A 20,336-nucleotide genomic window follows, 5' to 3' on the forward strand; every position below is an offset into this window, starting at 1 on the left:
TGCATGTTTGTTCTAATTCTTCAAACTCTGTCCAAAATTTGCCAAGCTGATAATCTCAGGAATGTTTGACTTGCTCTGAAACATGAGGTTTCTGTCAGTGAGAAATCGAATCTATTCTTTCCTCCAGTGGCGTTTCATGTTTTTGTTTTTTTCCTCCCCCAGTTTTGAGTTCTTCATGGAGAAGAGAAGAGTTAACCTGGCTGGTCTATTTCAGGCCAGCTCAAAATGAGCCGTAATGATGATGCTGCTTTTGTGGTCACTGACTTTATGCATGCCTTGGAGTTTTATTGATTCTGGGTATGGTCAACAGCCAAGTTAGGAGGATGGCCTACTTTCACCCCTCTGAGAATCCAGGCTGGAAAAGTTTAAACGCTTCCACTGTTCATTTTGCACACTTTTAAGCTTACATTTATCCATTGTTTACCAGCAAATTCAGCTAGTATTTTTTATAGTACTTTATTTTTAATTTACAAAGGAAGTCATACTTTGGAATATTTTGGCCCGTGCATGATTTGGTTTTGATCCTGGATAAAAATGCTAGTCTCAATGGATTGCCCGGTTATGTCAAACCATCAGAAAATACGTCCATTCATTCACGAGGACTTTCCAGAGTAACTTAATTTCGCTCATTATAAGCTGACAGCTGTTTAAGACACTTGGCTCTCGTCTTTTCAGGAAATAACTCTCATCCTCAAATTTACAGTTAGAACAAGCGTGCAGTATTCAGCATCGTTTGTTCTGCTGCATAGAAATAACTCGGCCAAACCAAAATTCGGTAATATGTTAATGAAATAAACAGCGTTGGATAAGCACCATTGGGAGCATTCACAAAGCATTGTAGTACTTCTGAAAATGACTTATTTCTGAGTGAATGCAGGACAGACAGGACTTGATTTGCACTTCCATAGGAAATTGACTGGAACATGAAAGCATATTACCTTTTATTAAAACGGCCAAAACTGTTGAATTTTAATTTGGAGTGTGCATTAAGAAAGTACATTTTAAAGTCATGTTGATGTTATTTTTGTGATGGAAAACAGTCATTGAAGGGATTGTTTGGAATATTGGATTATCATTATACCTTCATGTTATGGTGTACACTTTAAAAGCATTAAGGAATTATAACCAAAGGCCAGAATTATTAGTGCCGTGTGCAAAATGAGATTCACTCTGTTTGCATGTTGAGCAACTTTGTTTGCAGAGTTTAGTTAGGCTATTTCCTCTTTCCTTGCGAACTGCAAAGCGGTATATTCTTAAGGAGCGTTTTTCTTATTTTTATTTTAAAATCTTGTTTTGTGTGTAATCATCTTGCATTTTTTACTTGAGTAAATGTATCTTCTTTTAAATATATTATTTGTCTTATTTTAAAGTAAATCTTTTATGCAGATTATTGTCCATGGAACGACTGAAAACCATGTGACGATAGTGCTTTCTAACCCTTTCATCTTGTTATGCTAGGATGCAGTTGCCATGTCGACTCGATATTGACACCTATGATGTAGCAGCTGTGGCTTTGTACTGTATATATATATATATATATATATATATATATATATATATATATATATATATATATATATAGAGAGAGAGAGAGACCTGCTCTCTATTTACAGCAGATTCACGGCAGCACACTGACTCTAACCGTGACCACAGTTTCCTGTGAAATGAAGCTACACAGATGCAATAGCCACTCGTGATCAGAGTTTATTGCAGGGACAAGCTTTAGGCAGATTAAATAAAGGAGCTGTTTAGTCTGAGTCAGACGCCGCAAATAAGGTCAGATAGGGAGCTGCAGGCCTGAGAAATAAAGGATAGGGACGATAGAAAACAGCACCAGCAATGGCACCTTATCTCGATTTTTTTTTTTTTTTTTTTTTTTATTAAATCCTGAAGTTCTTGTTTACAAATGATTGATCTAATTGAGATGAATGAGACTGGCTGGGACTTGTTCCAAAACAAAAAGTGAAAGGTTAATAGTAAGAAACAAAGTAGGCCGGTATGGAATGTAGGACTGTAAAAGCTAATCAATAAAATCAATGAAAATGGTTGTTGACATATGTCATTATTGGCTGGTTGGCTCTATGTGCTGTCAAGGACAACCTTTGTCAGTAAATGTCACTTTGCAGCACTGAAAATCTGGGCTAGGAACAAAATTCATTCATAAAATGGCCACAAGGTGAACTTCGATGATGAGTTATCCAAAGAAATGGACGGATTTGTATTAAAATCATTAAAGAAGGCAATGAACGTATTGTTTCCTGTGTCTAGGCTAGCATTTAATGTGGTTTAAAGGTGTTTTTTTTGTATATATTATTTTACTGTAATATTTCTATTTGTATGTTTTAAATTTAAAGTGAGTATTTGCAAAAATAGAGTGATTAATTGAAGAAATAATCGATTAATCACTCCTATTAATTGCATGCCTAGTTCTTTTTTAAATTAATTTTTTTAGCATTTTTTCCTTTATGATAGGACAGATCAGAACTGACAGGAAGCGAAGTGGGAGAGAGAGGGGCGGTATCGGGAAAGGCCCTAGAGGGGGGATTCGAACTCAGGATGCCTGTAGCACAACGACGCTGTATGTCGGCGCGTGGCCCACAAGGCTATTGGCGCAGACTGCATGCCTAGTTCTTTCTTCTTTCATTTTACTGTAATATTCCTATCTGGATGTTCTATAAACTCAAAGTACTTTGCAAAATAGAGTAATTAATCGAAGTTATCAATAAAACACTCAAGTTAGTTTCAGGCCTAATTCTTTGCTAGTCTATCTTATTTTTACTGTAATGCAGTTAGGCCTATTCCTAGCTGTATGTTTTATAAACTCATACTTTGCAAAATAGTGATTAATCAAAGAAATTGATTAATCACTTGTTAGGTGTTTCAGTCCTAATTCTTTGCGTCCTCTTTTCCAGGTGCTAGATGGTGGTTGCGAAGGCTGTACGTAATGCTGAAGGGGCTCGTCCTGAGTCAGAATGAGTGTCAAAGATGGCGATGGGACAACTAGCCAAGATGGAAAGGCCTACGAACTTCAGATCTACCCCCGACTCTCTCTGGAGACGGCATCGTGCTGTACACTCAGAGTCACCAAGGAAGCCACCGCAGCTAGCGTCATACGGGATGCGGCAGCGACCCTCGGACTGGACGCCAGCAAGCTCTACGTTCTGGCCGAGGTGAAGGAGTGCGGCGGGGAAGAGTGGGTGCTTGAATCAACCGACCTTCCGGTTCACAGGGTCCTTCTCTGGCCGAGAAAAGCCCAAGAACAACATTCTCAGAAAGAGGGATTTTACTTCCTCCTGCAGGAGCGCAACCACGATGGCTCCATCCGCTATGTGCACCTGCCTGCCGTGGGGAACGAACAGGAGTCCAAGAGACTGGTTGCTCGGGGCTTCCTCCCACCCCAGCAGGAGGACTTTGAGGACCTCTGCAACCTTCCGGTCCTCAGTGAGGACAGCATCTTGGATAACCTCCGCATTCGTTTTCAGAAGAATAAAATTTATACATACGCTGGCAGCATCCTCATTGCCATCAATCCCTTTAAGTTCTTACCCATTTACAACCCCAAATATGTCAAAATGTACGAGAACCACCAGTTGGGAAAGCTGGAACCTCATATTTTCGCCATTGCCGATGTAGCCTACTACGCCATGTTGCGCAAGCATGTCAACCAGTGTATCGTTATCTCAGGAGAGAGCGGATCAGGCAAAACGCAAAGCACTAACTTCCTCATTCACTGCTTGACGGCTCTCAGCCAGAAGGGTTACGCAAGTGGCGTGGAACGAACCATCTTGGGTGCTGGACCTGTGCTGGAGGTAAGATCATCACCACCTTGATGCCAACTTGGTTTGGTTAAATTCGTTTGTAAGGAAATTTGGGAATAGTAGATTCGTTCAGAGATTTAGTGGGTCATGGGAAAGCACCAACATCCTCTTGGACAGATTCTAAGGTTGAGTCTCTAGAGTTTTGAAACCTTTGAGATGCTTTGTTTTAGTGTATAGAAAGGGTGAGGGTAAAGGAAGTTAACTGATGGGTTTGCGGTTCACAGTTATCAACTGTAGACTTTGTCTACCCCAAAAAATGGTAATGATTTGTAAGAACCCTACAATTTGATTGGCAATGATGGATGTCTGCGCAGTATTTTGAGAATTATGCATTAGTTTTGTGTATGACTTCGATCCCTTGGAGACTTCTACAGATGGGTTTTTTTGGTTGGAATTGCAGGGTCTGGAAAAACACTCTGCTTTAAACATTCACAAGGCAAGCCTAGAATAATTGAGTTCAGAATCAGTGCATTTGTTGAAGGACTTACTGCTATATGGGTTAGTTGACAACTGTTTCTCATAATGCCAAATTGCTCTGATATTTCATGCTGTACAGATTCTAAGCTCAAGTCTCTAGAGTTTTAAAACCTTTCACAGGTTTTGTTGTAGTTATTGAAATGGTTAAGATAAAGGAAGTCCGTTGATAGGTCTGCGGTTTGCAGGTGTCAACCCCAAAAAATAGTCATGTTATATAAAAACCCTACATTTGATTGGGTGATTGTGTAGTGTCTTTATTTGAGCATTATGCATTCGTTTCTTCAAATCCTTGGAGGCTTGCGTCTACAAAATAGCTCTTTGGTTGGAATTGTAGGGTCTGGAAGAGCTCTCTACTTTGAACAATGCTTCGTAACAACCATAATGACAGCTTACCCACAGATCTTCACTGTAAACTGTTGCTCTTTAGATCAGTTATTTGCTTTCCCACAAGCCTGTGCTTGAAACCCGGGGTCACAATTTGTTGTGCTTGCATAGCTAATGTTGTAGTACTGGCTAACCTACAACTGGAGACCTTCCTCAGGGGGTCGTGTCTCATGCAGTTCTTGTTGTTTTATGTCTCTTGCTTTAAAATTATAGCTCGGTCCCATAAACCTGTTCAGGCACATTCTGTTATTTTGCAAAATATCAGCAGAAACTCTTCCCCAACTCTTATCTGACGGCGGTTTATGGTAGTGGTAACCCTCGTGCTGGGAAAAACTAACTTTCGAGACTCGATTTGGAGAACGGTTAGGGTTGATGTTGCGATATTTTCACAGCTTGAGGTTAGCATCTAAAGATTCTTATAAAGTCATTCTTCTCAAGATTTTACTCTTGCATACAAGTGCTGTTTTTGAAGTTATCAGTCAGACAAAACCAACCCACTCTGCTTCTGAGATTCGCATCTCTTCTCAGTACTTCAGAGGTTTCCTGTACACATGATGTCATTAGAAATCCTTTGGTGTCATTTCTTATCTCAGCCCCCTTTATTAGAATAAAGTTTGCTTGTGTAGCAAGTCCCGAAAGAGATGAAAGATGTCGGGTTTTGTGTTGACGCTCGCCCCAGTGTTTGTGGTTTCTGAAAACTAGAAGTCATTTCTCCGCAGTCAGCACAGTCATTGTCCTTTGGCAGACGCGTCTTTAGGCTTCATTACAAAATATTCCCCACGTCTCTGCACTTGTGGTGAGAAGCAGCCTGTGAAACTGGTAAATTGAACAATGCGACCAGAACAAGCCTCAATCCAGACGTTTTCAATGATAGGAGTCAGATCTCCCTGAGGTTTCTCTTCCTTTTATGGTCTCATGTAGTTGATTTGTCTCATCCATCTTCCAAGACTTTCAATTGGTGCTGATTTTTAAGAAAGGACACAATATTCCTTTTGATTATCCTCTGCATTGTATTAGAGAGAAATGTTTCCATATGTGAGTCAATGCAGAGTTCCTTCTTGTCCAGCTTTCCACGTGTCGGAATAGTGATTCTTTTGACTGCTTGACTATTTGACGGATACATCAGCTGATGTGCCATTTCTAACTAGGGATGCACCGAATGTTTGGCAACCTAAATTATTTGACTGAAAATGAAAAAAAAAAAAGTTAAGCGAAAAGACTTTTGTACCGAACAATGACATTTTTGGTGACACGATCAAATAGCAACCAGTGTATAGTGACTCGAGGCACACACTCTTTATAATGCAGCAAACATGTTGGCTGTGTGGAAGCATTAAAAGTGTCAGAGAAAGACCGACAGCGAGATACTGTTTAGTACTGCATCGCATGTCTTTGAGAAGAGGAAGGGTGGTTGTTGCTGGGTACTGTATGATGATTGAAATTGCAAAATGGCCTTAAACACTTACTAAATAAAGTACACAAAGTTATTTTTGTAATGTGTGCACAAATTGCATGTATTCTGTATTGTGAAATAACCTGTTTTGTATGTGAATATATATGTAATTGCTGTGATCAAAGTTGAATTTTTAGCAGCATTAGTCCAGTCTTTAGTGTCACAGGGCCTTTCAGAAATCCTAATTCTAATATGCTGATTTGCTGTTCAAAGTTTCCATCACATGCCTGATTCAAGAAGTAGTCTCAAAAATGAAAAAAAAAAAAAACGTGTTCGGTATTCGCCCTTCGGCCCAGTGTTTCATTTTGTTCGGTTTCGACAGAATTTATTTCGGTGCATCCCTACTGGAAACTTTCCAAAAAGTTTCTGGAATGTTTGCTGAATTTTTGTGGAAAATGTCTGCCACTTTGCAACCTTAGTCCCTGGTTCTTCTACCAAACTTCCAACTGTGATATAGTTCACTGGTTTTAATTGTCACCTACCGAGGCACCTCACCCAGGGCCAGCAGCAAATAGTTTTGTCTTAAACTCTATTAAAACCAAATGCATGGACTGTGACTCAGTGTAAACTGTAATTTTACAATCCTTTTTAAAGCTGCATGTTATTGTCTCCGTTTCAACTTGCATGATGTAAACAGAGATGTTTGGCACCTGTTGTCATCGACCAACACGTCAGACCGGTTTCGGGCGCCTTTTTACCAGAGTTACTCTTTCGTAATCCCCCTCCTACAACCGTACTGCTTTGTTTGAATGCATATTTGGCCTTCACGTCAATGCATGCATTCTAAACACCAGAACAAGCATATTCAAGGGCGAGTAAACTGTACTATTTGACCTATTAATGTGGTAAAGTGCCCTACAGAAAAACCTTTTGGACTCCAAGCCAAAAATGAGCTTTTCTTCCAGATCCAAATGGCTTTTATGGATTACGTTATTGAGTATCAGATAACAGGAGAGTTAGGAGACTCTGCAAATGGCATTGAGCTCTCAAATGGCTCTGCAAACATCTTTGCTTTCTGTTTACAGATGTTTCTGTGCAGCAATGCGGCTTTCGATCGCACGTAGGGCTCATATTTATACATGAATGCGAGTCCTCTGAAGTAATGCTTCTGCTGCCCGCAGACAGGAACTTCCTTCTGGCTGATCACTTCAACAGGAAGCAGTTTTTTTTTGCAACAGGAAGTGGTAGCTGTAGAGCCTTCTCTCCCCATTGGCCGGTCTGCTCACTGCGGTTTCAGAGTCAGCTGATTGTTCCTCAGGAAGCCGTAATGGCTGTTTCGTGGCCATTGTTTATCTCTTGGCTTTGTGTTAGTCTTGTGTGGTGGACTTTGGCTCCTGAGACGGTCTGAGCTATTTTTGGTGGGATGGCTGTAATGAGAGACGTGGGATGTCGACATTTGGAAAAGTCTACAATGAAATATCTTGAGTCCATTCTGTCATTAGTTGCATTGGAGACCTAATAACCTCGATCGTCTCTAGTTTCCAGCAAACTTTGTTAATTTAAAGAGCTGAATGCGTTCACAGGCCTTTAAACTGTAAAGGCTCCAATACAGAGCGGCACAAAGCACTTATGCGCGTCCCGTGCACAGAATGATGCACTTGAAGACAGTGTTGCCAGATTGGGCAGTTTTGAATTTGATTGTGCAGGTGGACAAAATTTGGGCTGGTTTTTGGTCAGTTTGGCGGTTTTATAACATATGCATTGTATAGGCTAATTGGTTAACAAACAAGCCCAAGTGTGCATATATAGCCTACTGCATGCATCAGTCATGCAACGATACCATTTCTTCAGAACCGATCCGATCCTGAGTATCTGCCGATACTGTTCCAATCCCATACCAGCGCAGTTTTTTTTTTTTAAATAGATGTAGAATTTCTATACTTCTGTGTTGACCTGATTGTCACTCTTTTGTGTGTTAAACAATCTACTACATATAGATAACTTCATTTTAATGAAAAATAGCAAATGGAAAAAAATAATCATAATCTGACAAAAATACTATTATAAACTAGGTTAGTGGATAATTCAGCAGCAGAAGCTGCTCTAGAAAAATCATGGGTGCACAATTTTATAAAACCTAGTGAAACATTTTTATTTACAAATAAAATGAATAAGTGTAGGACTAAATCTGGTAAAATGGTACACATTGCTCTTTGTATTGTTGTAAAAAACAAGCAAATACATTTTTATATAAATATATACTATAAAATTAAGACATTTCTTTTAAATTATATTTTATATTTTCTGCGGATCGGATATCCCTAATCACAACGTAGTATATATCCCTAATCACAATGTTACTAAACACACACGCACACTGCAAAGACGACTGGTGCTGATGTTGACGTAGCGGACGCACTTTTAGCCAATCACTAGGGGTCAGCAGACAAACGTGATGATTCATGAGCGACAGGTTTTTAGCGCGATAACAGATCTGATTTTGAATGTATAACTGTAAGTGACCATTATGCCTATATATAAGTTTGATGGCAAAGAGTGGTGTTTTAACTCTCAAAACGTGAATTACAGCTGTTGAGGGAGATGACATGAAGGCTATATCACTGCAACTCTGAAATCAGAGCACAGTTAAATTATTTAATCAATTTATTTATACTATCCTGTCTTTTATCTTTTAAATGGTCCAGATTGGTATATCTTTTAAATATGCTGGACTTGTTAGTTTTGACTGTGCATAATTCTATATGTTCAATATGAACTTCACAAAAGACTTAGTTCTGTGTGAAATTATAGAGCGACACGAAAGTAAGAGCATTATTGTTGTTAAAGTTTGTTATTGGCAGATTATCATACACAATGACAGTTTTGACTCATAAGGAGTGGCTCTTATCAACCTCGATTTACATTCGATCACATTATTTTGACAGTTAAAGTTTTGGGCGGGTTTTTGTGAGCTTTTGGGCTGGAAATCGTCCATCCAATCTGGCAACACTGGCTCCGGAGTCCACATAGAGAAGTTCAAAGGAAAGAGATATTAATGCATAGTGTATTAAATCTGTGCGGCAGTTTGAGCCTTTTCTTTGAACCGTTTTAAATTTCAGTTACTGTGCTCATGAAGAACCATTCATAGTGTTCTCTACAACAGTGTTGTGATCTAACAGACACCCGGTAGAAAGTAACACGATTTAGAAACAGCATGAGACTCTAGCTAGATAAAATCCTTTAAACCATTAAACTTTATTTACAGATCAAGTATAGTAGGAACAGTGGAGAAAGTTTTATCGTCTTGACTCTAATAACCGAACGCGGCACGCAGTTTGATGCTGAATGGAGGATGAAATACAGCTGCAGCGGAGAGAAGTGTTTACATGAACTTAAATATTCATCTGTACCTCACAGTAAACTATGTACCCGGCTTCAGAACACTTGAAATATAGTGCACGAAAACTTTATGGTGTTTTATAATGTGTTTGGGGCTTAACAATAACACAGTAGCTATGCAGAATATCGAATTTGGATCGGTCTCGTCTGACCGATCCACTGATCCAGCAAAAAATGGCAGTATAGAAGCTATACCGATCCTGAATATCGGATCGGCGCACCCCTAATTAGTACTACCGTTACATTAAGTAATATATTTCTGTCACAGTTTCTTCAAGTTAAACCGAACTTTTAATTTGACGGGTTGCAGTGGAGATCTTTAGCATTCTGTAGCGATATGACGATAGTTTTACTCAAAAGAAATGCTAAAATGCTCCCGAAGTGACTCTCGGAGCAGTTCTAGAGATCGTTTATGTACTCGTATATTGCGGCGGCAGACTCATTCTTACAGATACGTGCAACTTTATGATTAAGTGTACTAAATTATTTTTGATTTATCCATCCAAAAATTGGGCAAATTCTGTGACTTCCGCGTTATACAGTAAATTCTGTTTTTATGACTGGATTCTGCGATTCCATCCACGTTTTCCGCATCACAGAGATCATAGGGCCCTAAGTTAGGGATATTTTCCACACACTTTTTTTTAGATAATGTGCAAACTGTTGTCATGAGCTAATGAATTGTCACCTCGTTCTGCTTGAAGGATGTTTGTTGACATGCTATTGTGTCAGTAGTCTCGATTAGTGCTGTCACCAGCTAACCCGATATCGCAACGCAACTGAGTCTTCCTTTTGTGTTCATGCTGAAGACTCGGAAAATGAATGAAGTCACGCAGCTCACTTGAGATGGCCAGATTGTCTTGGCCTGATGTTTGTGCTCGATCGCTCCAAGGCCGTGAATAAAAGGAGAAGCAGCTATATTTAACAGTCATGTGAGAATCTCATAGTGTTATTTGTGAGTAAGAGGATTCTACTGGCCTTTTAATAAAATGGCTTTGAGAATAGGGCCTTTGTTGATTCCAGATGCATTGTATGGATGGCTTGGATTTCACCAGATGGGTGAACGTGCGGTTCAGGCACCAGTGTGTGTGTGTATATAAAGAGTAGTCTTACATTGTGTGTTTGGATATACAATGTTCTTTTGTGATCTAAATTAAATATTTATTTTTTTATTATATATACATTAGTACATATGTACATTATTGTATGATGCCTTAGCAATAATTTAATATTTTTTTATATATATTTAAATGCACACACACTCACACACATAGTTTGTGTATATATGTAATACAATGATTTTATATTATTTATATAAATATATGTACATTAGTACTTTTGAATATTGTATATACACTCACCTAAAGGATTATTAGGAACACCTGTTCAATTTCTCATTAATGCAATTATCTAATCAACCAATCACATGGCAGTTGCTTCAATGCATTTAGGGGTGTGGTCCTGGTCAAGACAATCTCCTGAACTCCAAACTGAATGTCAGAATGGGAAAGAAAGGGGATTTAAGCAATTTTGAGCGTGGCATGGTTGTTGGTGCCAGACGGGCTGGTCTGAGTATTTCACAATCTGCTCAGTTACTGGGATTTTCACGCACAACCATTTCTAGGGTTTACAAAGAATGGTGTGAAAAGGGAAAAACATCCAGTATGCGGCAGTCCTGTGGGCGAAAATGCCTTGTTGATGCCAGAGGTCAGAGGAGAATGGGCCGACTGATTCAAGCTGATAGAAGAGCAACTTTGACTGAAATAACCACTCGTTACAACCGAGGTATGCAGCAAAGCATTTGTGAAACCACAACACGCACAACCTTGAGGCGGATGGGCTACAACAGCAGAAGACCCCACCGGGTACCACTCATCTCCACTACAAATAGGAAAAAGAGGCTACAATTTGCACGAGCTCACCAAAATTGGACGGTTGAAGACTGGAAAAATGTTGCCTGGTCTGATGAGTCTCGATTTCTGTTGAGACATTCAGATGGTAGAGTCAGAATTTGGCGTAAACAGAATGAGAACATGGATCCATCATGCCTTGTTACCACTGTGCAGGCTGGTGGTGGTGGTGTAATGGTGTGGGGGATGTTTTCTTGGCACACTTTAGGCCGATTAGTGCCAATTGGGCATCGTTTAAATGCCACGGCCTACCTGAGCATTGTTTCTGACCATGTCCATCCCTTTATGACCACCATGTACCCATCCTCTGATGGCTACTTCCAGCAGGATAATGCACCATGTCACAAAGCTCGAATCATTTCAAATTGGTTTCTTGAACATGACAATGAGTTCACTGTACTAAAATGGCCCCCACAGTCACCAGATCTCAACCCAATAGAGCATCTTTGGGATGTGGTGGAACGGGAGCTTCGTGCCCTGGATGTGCATCCCACAAATCTCCATCAACTGCAAGATGCTATCCTATCAATATGGGCCAACATTTCTAAAGAATGCTTTCAGCACCTTGTTGAATCAATGCCACGTAGAATTAAGGCAATTCTGAAGGCGAAAGGGGGTCAAACACAGTATTAGTATGGTGTTCCTAATAATCCTTTAGGTGAGTGTATATAATATATAATCAAATTATACACATACATATAAAGTAACACATCATTTGGTTATTTATTTTTATTTTACTATATTTAATTTAAGTGGAAATTATTGTATACATTTATATATATTATTTTAATTTATATTATTTATAAATATTATAAATTATAATATATTATTTAAATCTTTATAAACATTGCATTTATATGTAATATAAATAATTTTTGAAAATTGTGTGTTTTATATTTAATTATTGATATAAATTTAATAATTATATTAAAGATCTAATTTGTTATTTAATTATAAATGAATAATTTATGAATGAATCAATAATGAGAAGTTATTATATTAATAATAATTTATTAGTATGTAAATACTTGTAAATATAACATACTTTGTGTATATGTAATATAAATAATTTATTCAAAGTTACTAAGTGTGTGTGTATAGAGATAGATAGATAGATAGACAGACAGATATATATAAATTAAATTATATTAAACCTGAGGTATTTTGATGCTGCTAATTCAGAGAAAAGGACAGAGAAATCGTCCTGCTGGCCTCTGCGGTCGCGTGGAGTTTCCTCATACCGGGACTCGAGTCCCGCGACCAATCAGCAGGAGTCTCTGAAGACAGGTTTGAGTCTGAATTGTCGTCTCGAGTTCTGAGTGCATGAGTGAAACTGCTGCGTTGTTTATCCAGCGATCGTTAACCGCTCGTTTCAAAGCAAAACAGCGTTTCTGACTGACTTTAAAAAAGATTTGTATGAATCTCATTTTTACTGAATGTTTCCACAAGTTCAGTCCCAGAATCTATTTAAGTCAATATAAAAAAGGTACATTTTAGTGAAATGCTTCATTTAGTTTGCCTTGGAAAATAAATATTTTAATTAAAAAAAAAATGTTTTTTTTTTTTTGTTATTGTTTTTTACTTTTTTTTATTGTTTTTTTTGTCATTATTTATTCTGTTTATTTGTTTTATTTCATTATTTTTATGTACTTTTTCTTTTTTTACTTGATTCATTATTTACCTATTATTGAATCATTATTCATTATTTTTGTTTGATTTATTTTTAGTTAAATTTTTATTTCTTCATTATTTACTTATTACGTTTTTTTTTTTTTATTTAATAATTATTTAATTCAATTATTTAGTTTGTTTACTGATTTTTATTTAGTTACTGATTTACTTACTGATATTTTGTCTTTCTATTTATGCTTTTATTTTACTTAGTTTTATTTTTATTTAGTTATTTGTTCTTTATTTTATATTAAGGTTAAAGATGGATATAAAAAAGTTAGTTATATAATAATAATAATAATAATAATAATAATAATAATTATTGTTATTAGTATTGTTTATTATTATTATTACTTTTTGTATAATAGTAATATTATTGATGATGATAATAATAATAATAATGTTTTACTAATAAATATTTGACTTTAAAATAGTTGATCATTTATAATTTTGTCTTCCTTTTTTTATTATTATTATTATTATTTATTATTCCTTTTTTTTTTTTTTTGTAGTTAATAAATTTTTATATAGTTATTTTTTACTTGGAAAATTATGGGAACAAAAATAAATGACTTTTTTTCTGTAGACAATTTATGTTTGTTTATTTATTTGTTTGTTTATTCATTTCTTAAAAACATTTTCATAGATTTTCATTTACTCAGTGAACACAGACAACATGGTCTGTAACGTCATGAAGTCAATAGTGACCAAATTGTCTCTTTAAGCTCAGCAGTTCTGATTGGTTACAGTATCTGCTCCAGCTTTCCCCAATATTTAGCCGTGTGCTTTGGAAGCGGGTCAAAGGTTGAGCGCGGGGAATCTTAATTAGGTTAGAGCCCTTCCCCCTGGCCCGTCTGGAACGGGCCATTTTTCCACTGCTGTCTGGCACAAAGCCCCCTCTTTAGCATGCAGAGCCACTTTCCCCACGGCAGGGCTTTTGTGGCCGAGTCCGGCGAACACTGCGCCGCATTGAGGGCCGGGGCCAGAGGCTGGCATTCGCCCTCGGCTATAAAACACACCAGTTCCAGCACAGATTGGCCGCCCCTCGCTGGAGGTGTGAACCGATGGAGAAGGAGATGATTGTGCGGTTTTGCAGCGATAACATCAAACTGCTCTTCACAAGTCACAGCGTAAAACTATAATCCCACACGTTCAGGCAGATTCACTCAAATACAGAGCAGTGTTTGTTTTATTGTACTCGGACGAGGAGCGCCTGCTGTTATTTGCATCTGAATCTGCTTGAATGTGATTTATGATAGAAGGTTTCTGTTTGTCTCTTCAATCATCTTTATACATTTTTTAAATATATGAGGTTTCTGATTTTTGGTTTTGTTTTGTTTAAGTTTATTTATCCATTAATTAAAACAATTAAAATGAATAAAATAAAATTAAATAATAAAAAAATATATAAAAATTAAATAATGTTTTAATAATTAGTAATATAATTATTATTTGCATTTTAATTAGTTTGTTGTTTAATTATCATGTTTCATTTGATTAATTAAGAGTTATCAAAACAATGTTTATAATAATCACAATAATGTTTTAATAAAAATATTTGTATTATGTTTTGAATCAGTTTATCATTGTTACTGTTATTTTTATTCTATTTGTTTTCTGTTTATTCTATTTTTATGATTAATAATTAGTAATAAGATATTTATTTATATGGATATTTACAGAAAGAATAATGAAACATATTTATCAGATTTTCAATTGAGTACTTTATTATTTTCTCGCTGTTGTTAATTTAATTTTTGTTTTTGTTGCTAATAATTAGTAATAAAGATAATTACTTACAGAACAATAATGATAATAAATATTAATGTTACATTTATTTTGAATTAAATAGTTTATTGTTATATTTTTGTTTCTGTTATTGTTTAGCTATTTTTTGTTTCTATTATTACTAATAAATGATTGTAATAATCAATTACTATGATTATGAAGATTATAAAAATATTGTAGTTGTTGTAACGCCACGTTAATTATAATAATAATAATAATACAATAACTTATTATTATTATTATCATTATTATTATTATGATTCTAAAAAATATTGTAGCTGTAGTAATGCCATGTTGTTAATAATAATAATAATAATAATAATATTGACAATTATTATAATAATTATTATTATGCCACATTTACAATAATATTAATATTTGATAATTAAGTGATTATTACAATAATAATAATACAATAACAATTTATTATTATTATTGATGTAATTAATTATGATTATTATGAAGAAAATTATTAAAATTATTTTGCCACATGTTAACTACAATAATATTATGAATAATTGATGGTGATAATTAAATGATGGTTATAATAATAACAATTTATTATTAAATTAAATTATTATACATCATGGTAATATTATAATATTATTAATAACGCTTTAATTATTAATAGTATTTTTTTTTTTATGTTTTGGATTAAGTGCACAATTTTAAACCAATAAATAAATTTATAGATTTTTCTTTTTGCAAAATGCAAAGATTATTTGTCTAGATAACCCCCCCCCCCCCCCCCCCCCCCAAAAAAAAAAAACAAACAAACAATGTACTTGCTTTAAAAAATCTTTTTACAATATCTAATTTTACAAAGTCATACATCCTGTTCATTTTTTTTCTCTCGCAGGCGTTTGGCAACGCAAAGACGGCCCACAACAACAACTCCAGCCGATTCGGGAAGTTCATCCAGGTCAATTACCTGGAGAGTGGCGTAGTGCGCGGGTGAGTGTCTGCTCTCTCTCTCTCTCTCTCTCTCTCTCTCTCTCTCTCTCTCTCTCTCTCTCTCTCTCTCTCTCTCACACACACACACCCTGCTGTCTGACATCACACCAGCCGCTTCCTCCTCCACATCGACACACTTCCTCTGCTGCCTCTTATCTGAGATCATTTTCTGTGGTTTATTGTTCGTTCTGGGCAAATTTCACATGTCATCTGAACCGCCTTCTATCCGGTTTTCTGTTTTTATCTGCTTGTAGTCGCCCTTCTTGGCTTCTTTCCATTCACAGAGGTTTAATGTTTACTTGAGGTTTGAGCGAATCGATCGAGTACATTTTAATATATAAATACATATAAATACATTAACATAATATATAAATGAATATATTTCTTAAAAATGCTTGATTTAAAGCGGCATAAGTAATTACTTCCGTAAAGTATGAATGCTTCTATTATTTAAATATACATTATTAAAATATATATTTTGCATAAAAAATTACAATGCGTAGTTCATAAATGTTATATGTAAATAAATGTAATGAATAAAGAAGTGTTAACATGTGAATAAATGTAATTTCTGAATAAATCAATTTAATAAATGCATATAAAACAAATCTAAAAGAAACATCAATTTCATATAAAAATAAAATGAATACATAAAGTGTGTGCGTGTGTGTGTGTGTATGCGTGTATATATATATATATATATATATATATATATATAATAGTGGTGTGAGAAAGTGTTGGCCCCCTTCCTGATTTTAAATTTTTTTGCATGTCACACTTTAATGTTTCAGATCATCAAACTAATTTAAATATTAATCAAAGATAACACAAGTAAACACAACATGCAGTTTTTGAATTAAGTTTTTTATTATGAAGGGAAAACAAAATCCAAACCCACATGGCCCTGTGTGAAAAAGTGCTTGCCCCCTAAACCTAATAACTGGTTGGGCCACCCTTAGCAGCAACAACTGCAATCAAGCGTTTGCCATAACTTGCAACGAGTCTGTTACAGCGCTGTGGAGGAATTTTGGCCCACTCATCTTGGCAGAATTGTTGTAATTCAGCCACATTGGAGGGTTTTCGAGCATGAACCGCCTTTTTAAGGTCATGCCACAGCATCTCAATAGGATTCAGGTCAGGACTTTGACTAGGCCACTCCAAAGTCTTCATTTTGTTTTTCTTCAGCCATTCAGAGGTGGATTTGCTGGTGTGTTTTGGATCATTGTCCTGCTGCAGAAGTTCGCTTCAGCTTGAGGTCACGAACAGATGGCCTTTGTCCTTCAGGATTTTTTGGTAGACAGCTGAATTCATGGTCCATTTATCACAGCAAGTCTTCCAGGTCCTGAAGCAGCAAAACAGCCCCAGACCATCACACTACCACCACCATATTTTACTGTTGGTATGATGTTCTTTTTCTGAAATGCTGTGTTACTTTTACGCCAGATGTAATGGGACACACACCTTCCAAAAAGTTCAACTTTTGTCTCGTCAGTCCACAGAGTATTTTCCCAAAAGTCTTGGGGATCATCAAGATGTTTTCTGGCAAAACTGAGACGAGCCTTTGTTCTTTTTGCTCAGCAGCGGTTTTCGTCTTGTAACTCTGCCATGCAGGCCATTTTTGCCCAGTCTCTTTCTTATGGTGGAGTCATGAACACTGACCTTAACTGAGGCAAGTGAGGCCTGCAGTTCTTTTAGATGTTGTTGTAGGGTCTTTTATGACCTCTTGAATGAGTCGTCGCTGCGCTCTTGGGGTAATTTTGGTCGGCCGGCCACTCCTGGGAAGGTTCACCACTGTTCCATGTTTTCGCCATTTGTGGATAACGGCTCTCACTGTGGTTTGCTGGAGTCCCAAAACTTTAGAAACGGCCTTATAACCTTTTCCAGACTGATAGATCTCAATTACTTTCTTTCTCATTCGTTCCTGAATTTCTTTGGATCTCAACATGATGTGTAGCTTTTGAGGATCTTTTGGTCTACTTCACTTTGTCAGGCAGGCCCTATTTAAGTGATTTCTTGATTGTGAAGAGGTGTGGCAGTAATCAGGCCTGGGTGTGGCTAGAGAAACTGAACTCAGGTGTGATAAACCATAGTTATGTTTTAACAGGGGAGTGGGGGCAAACACTTTTTCACACAGGGCCATGTGGCTTTTTGGATTTTGTTTCACATTCATAAAAAAACCTTCATTTAAAAACTGCATGTTGTGTTTACTTGTGTTATCTTTGATTAATATTGAAATCTGTTTGAGCTGAAACATTAAAGTGTGACAAACATGCACAAAAATTTAAATCAGGAAGGGGGCCAACACTTTTTCAGCACTGTGTGTGTGTGTGTATATGTATGTATGTATGTATGTATGTATATATATGTATATATGTATGTATATATATGTATGTTACCTGGACGTTTCTTGACCAAACACTGGTGTGTCATTTACTCCCAATGCTTTGTGCCGGCGCTGTGCTTGTGTTCCTCTAAACAAAGGCCATGAGAGTGTGATAGAGCCGAGACTCAATAAAGCTGTCCGGATGCTCTCAGTCGCTCTATTGTCCGGCGGCCCGCTCGAGTTCAGCTCAGTTCACTGGATGACACTCAGCAAGTCAACACTGCACACTCGACACTGACTTCTAATAAATAACTAATAACAAATAATAAATAAATAATTTCAATATATAAATGATATTTAATTAAATAACTAAGAATAAGAAAAAATGTAAAGATTAATGCATGTTAAATAAAGTGGAGAAAGTCTACATTACAATGAATATTTTAAATCGGCATAAATACTACCATGATGTATAAATACATTTAAAATCTAAATAAATGAATCAATGCATTTAAAAGTAGTAAAGGATTTAATGAGTAAATAAATATAAACATGATAAATGTTAATAAATACATACATTTAGTATACAAGTAAATGTCAATAAATAGCTTTATTATATAAATACATAAAATAAACTGTTTAATAAATCAAATACATTTACAAAAATAAAAGGTATGTTTAAATAAATGTAATTGTTAATACGTACTTTAAATATACGGGTTAATGTAAATAAATAAATAAATGGCATTATTATATAAATACATAAATTAAACAATTTAATAAATCTAATATTTTTTTAAAAATGATGTGTAAATGTGAACATTTAATAAATGAATACATACATTTAATATACAAGTAAATGTTAATAAATTAATAATTAGCATTATTATATAAATACATAAATGAAATATGATAAACATTTGAATAAATCTGAACTCTTTAAATTTAATATGTTAAGTTAATTAATAAATACATGTATATATTAATATATTTTTGGAGGGGGATCTGTATTACAGTGAGTATTTTAAATCAATTTATATCAACATAAATGCTACCACGAAGTATAAATGCATTTATAATCTAAATAAATGTGATATATGAAAAATTAATGTAATTTAAAAATACATTCGAAAAATTATGTAATGTAAATATTACTAAAACTTTATATAAATAAATGTATAAAAAAACAAATTGCAGAAAAAAAAATATTGCAATGAATATTTCAAATCAGCATTAATACTACCATGATGTAGAAATATTTATTAAATCAATAATGCAATATATAAATAAATGTAGGTGTTATATGCATACTTTTAATATGTAAATACATAAATGTACTATACAATTTTTTAAGAGAAAAAAGCGTTAGAAAAACTTCAAAATATTTTGTTGTTTTGAAATATTACAATGAATATTTTCGTTTATATCAACAAAATTAATAGTACAAGAAAAAGTAATACATTTTATTACTTTAAAAGTGCATTGCTATACACTTCTCGTGTGTAACATAAAAGACGATCACAGTTGTGTCTAATTGTCATGAAAATGCATGTTTCATGAAAATATGCCCAGCTAATAAATGAATAAATGTTTATATTACAAAGTATGTAAACATCAGAAAGTTTTTGATGCTGTGATCCATCCCAGATCTGGTTGGTTTGGTTTCTTTTTTAAATGCCTGTACAGAAAGTGAATGGGCGCTATTGCGCTCTACTGAGGGTTTTGTTCAGGACATCTGTGTGCTTTGAGGTGCAGCTTTGTGTCAGAGACTGAGGTTTGTCTTTGTGTTTCAGGGCCGTGGTTGAGAAATATCTGCTGGAAAAATCCCGTCTGGTGTCCAGAGAGAAGAACGAAAGGTACGACTGTGAAACGTTGCTGGTTTGACGTTTAGTCAGAGATTGAGATGTTTCCCACCGTATCTGTCGGCCCATCGCTCTCACAGATGTTTCTGCTGCGTTAACCTCATTATTATCAGCTCGCATCAGCTCACCACGACTGCTGCAGATCATCAGCCTGCAAAACCTGAAAAACAACGCCGACTTAAAACAGAGCAGCTGTTAACTGAGCGAAGCCTTTCAATACCGTGACTGCACTCATGTGTTTGAAATACTGTAAAATAGCTTTGATTAATTAAGTAGCATGTGCTTTTGGGGTTTACCCTAGTGAACTGATTCATTCAAATGATGAAATCCTAATAGGACTATGAGTTATGAGCGAAG

General features: G+C 35.7%; 1 protein-coding gene across 9 annotated transcripts in view; it reads left to right on the forward strand.

The window, feature by feature from the left end:
* The window catches only part of LOC306867672 (unconventional myosin-IXb-like), a 51,862-nt gene that overhangs the window by 8,601 nt on the left and 22,925 nt on the right, over positions 1-20,336 (forward strand). For all 9 annotated transcript variants that reach the window (XM_079413476.1, XM_079413482.1, XM_079413475.1 and 6 more), the window contains exons 2-4: positions 2,913-3,809; positions 15,700-15,794; positions 19,911-19,973. In XM_079413476.1, the coding sequence (XP_079269602.1) occupies positions 2,973-3,809; positions 15,700-15,794; positions 19,911-19,973 (995 nt within the window). In that variant the 5' untranslated portion in view covers positions 2,913-2,972. The remainder of the gene's footprint in view (positions 1-2,912; positions 3,810-15,699; positions 15,795-19,910; positions 19,974-20,336) is intronic.

Source organism: Barbus barbus, assembly GCF_936440315.1.
Source record: "Barbus barbus genome assembly, chromosome: 49".
Lineage (NCBI taxonomy): Eukaryota > Metazoa > Chordata > Actinopteri > Cypriniformes > Cyprinidae > Barbus > Barbus barbus.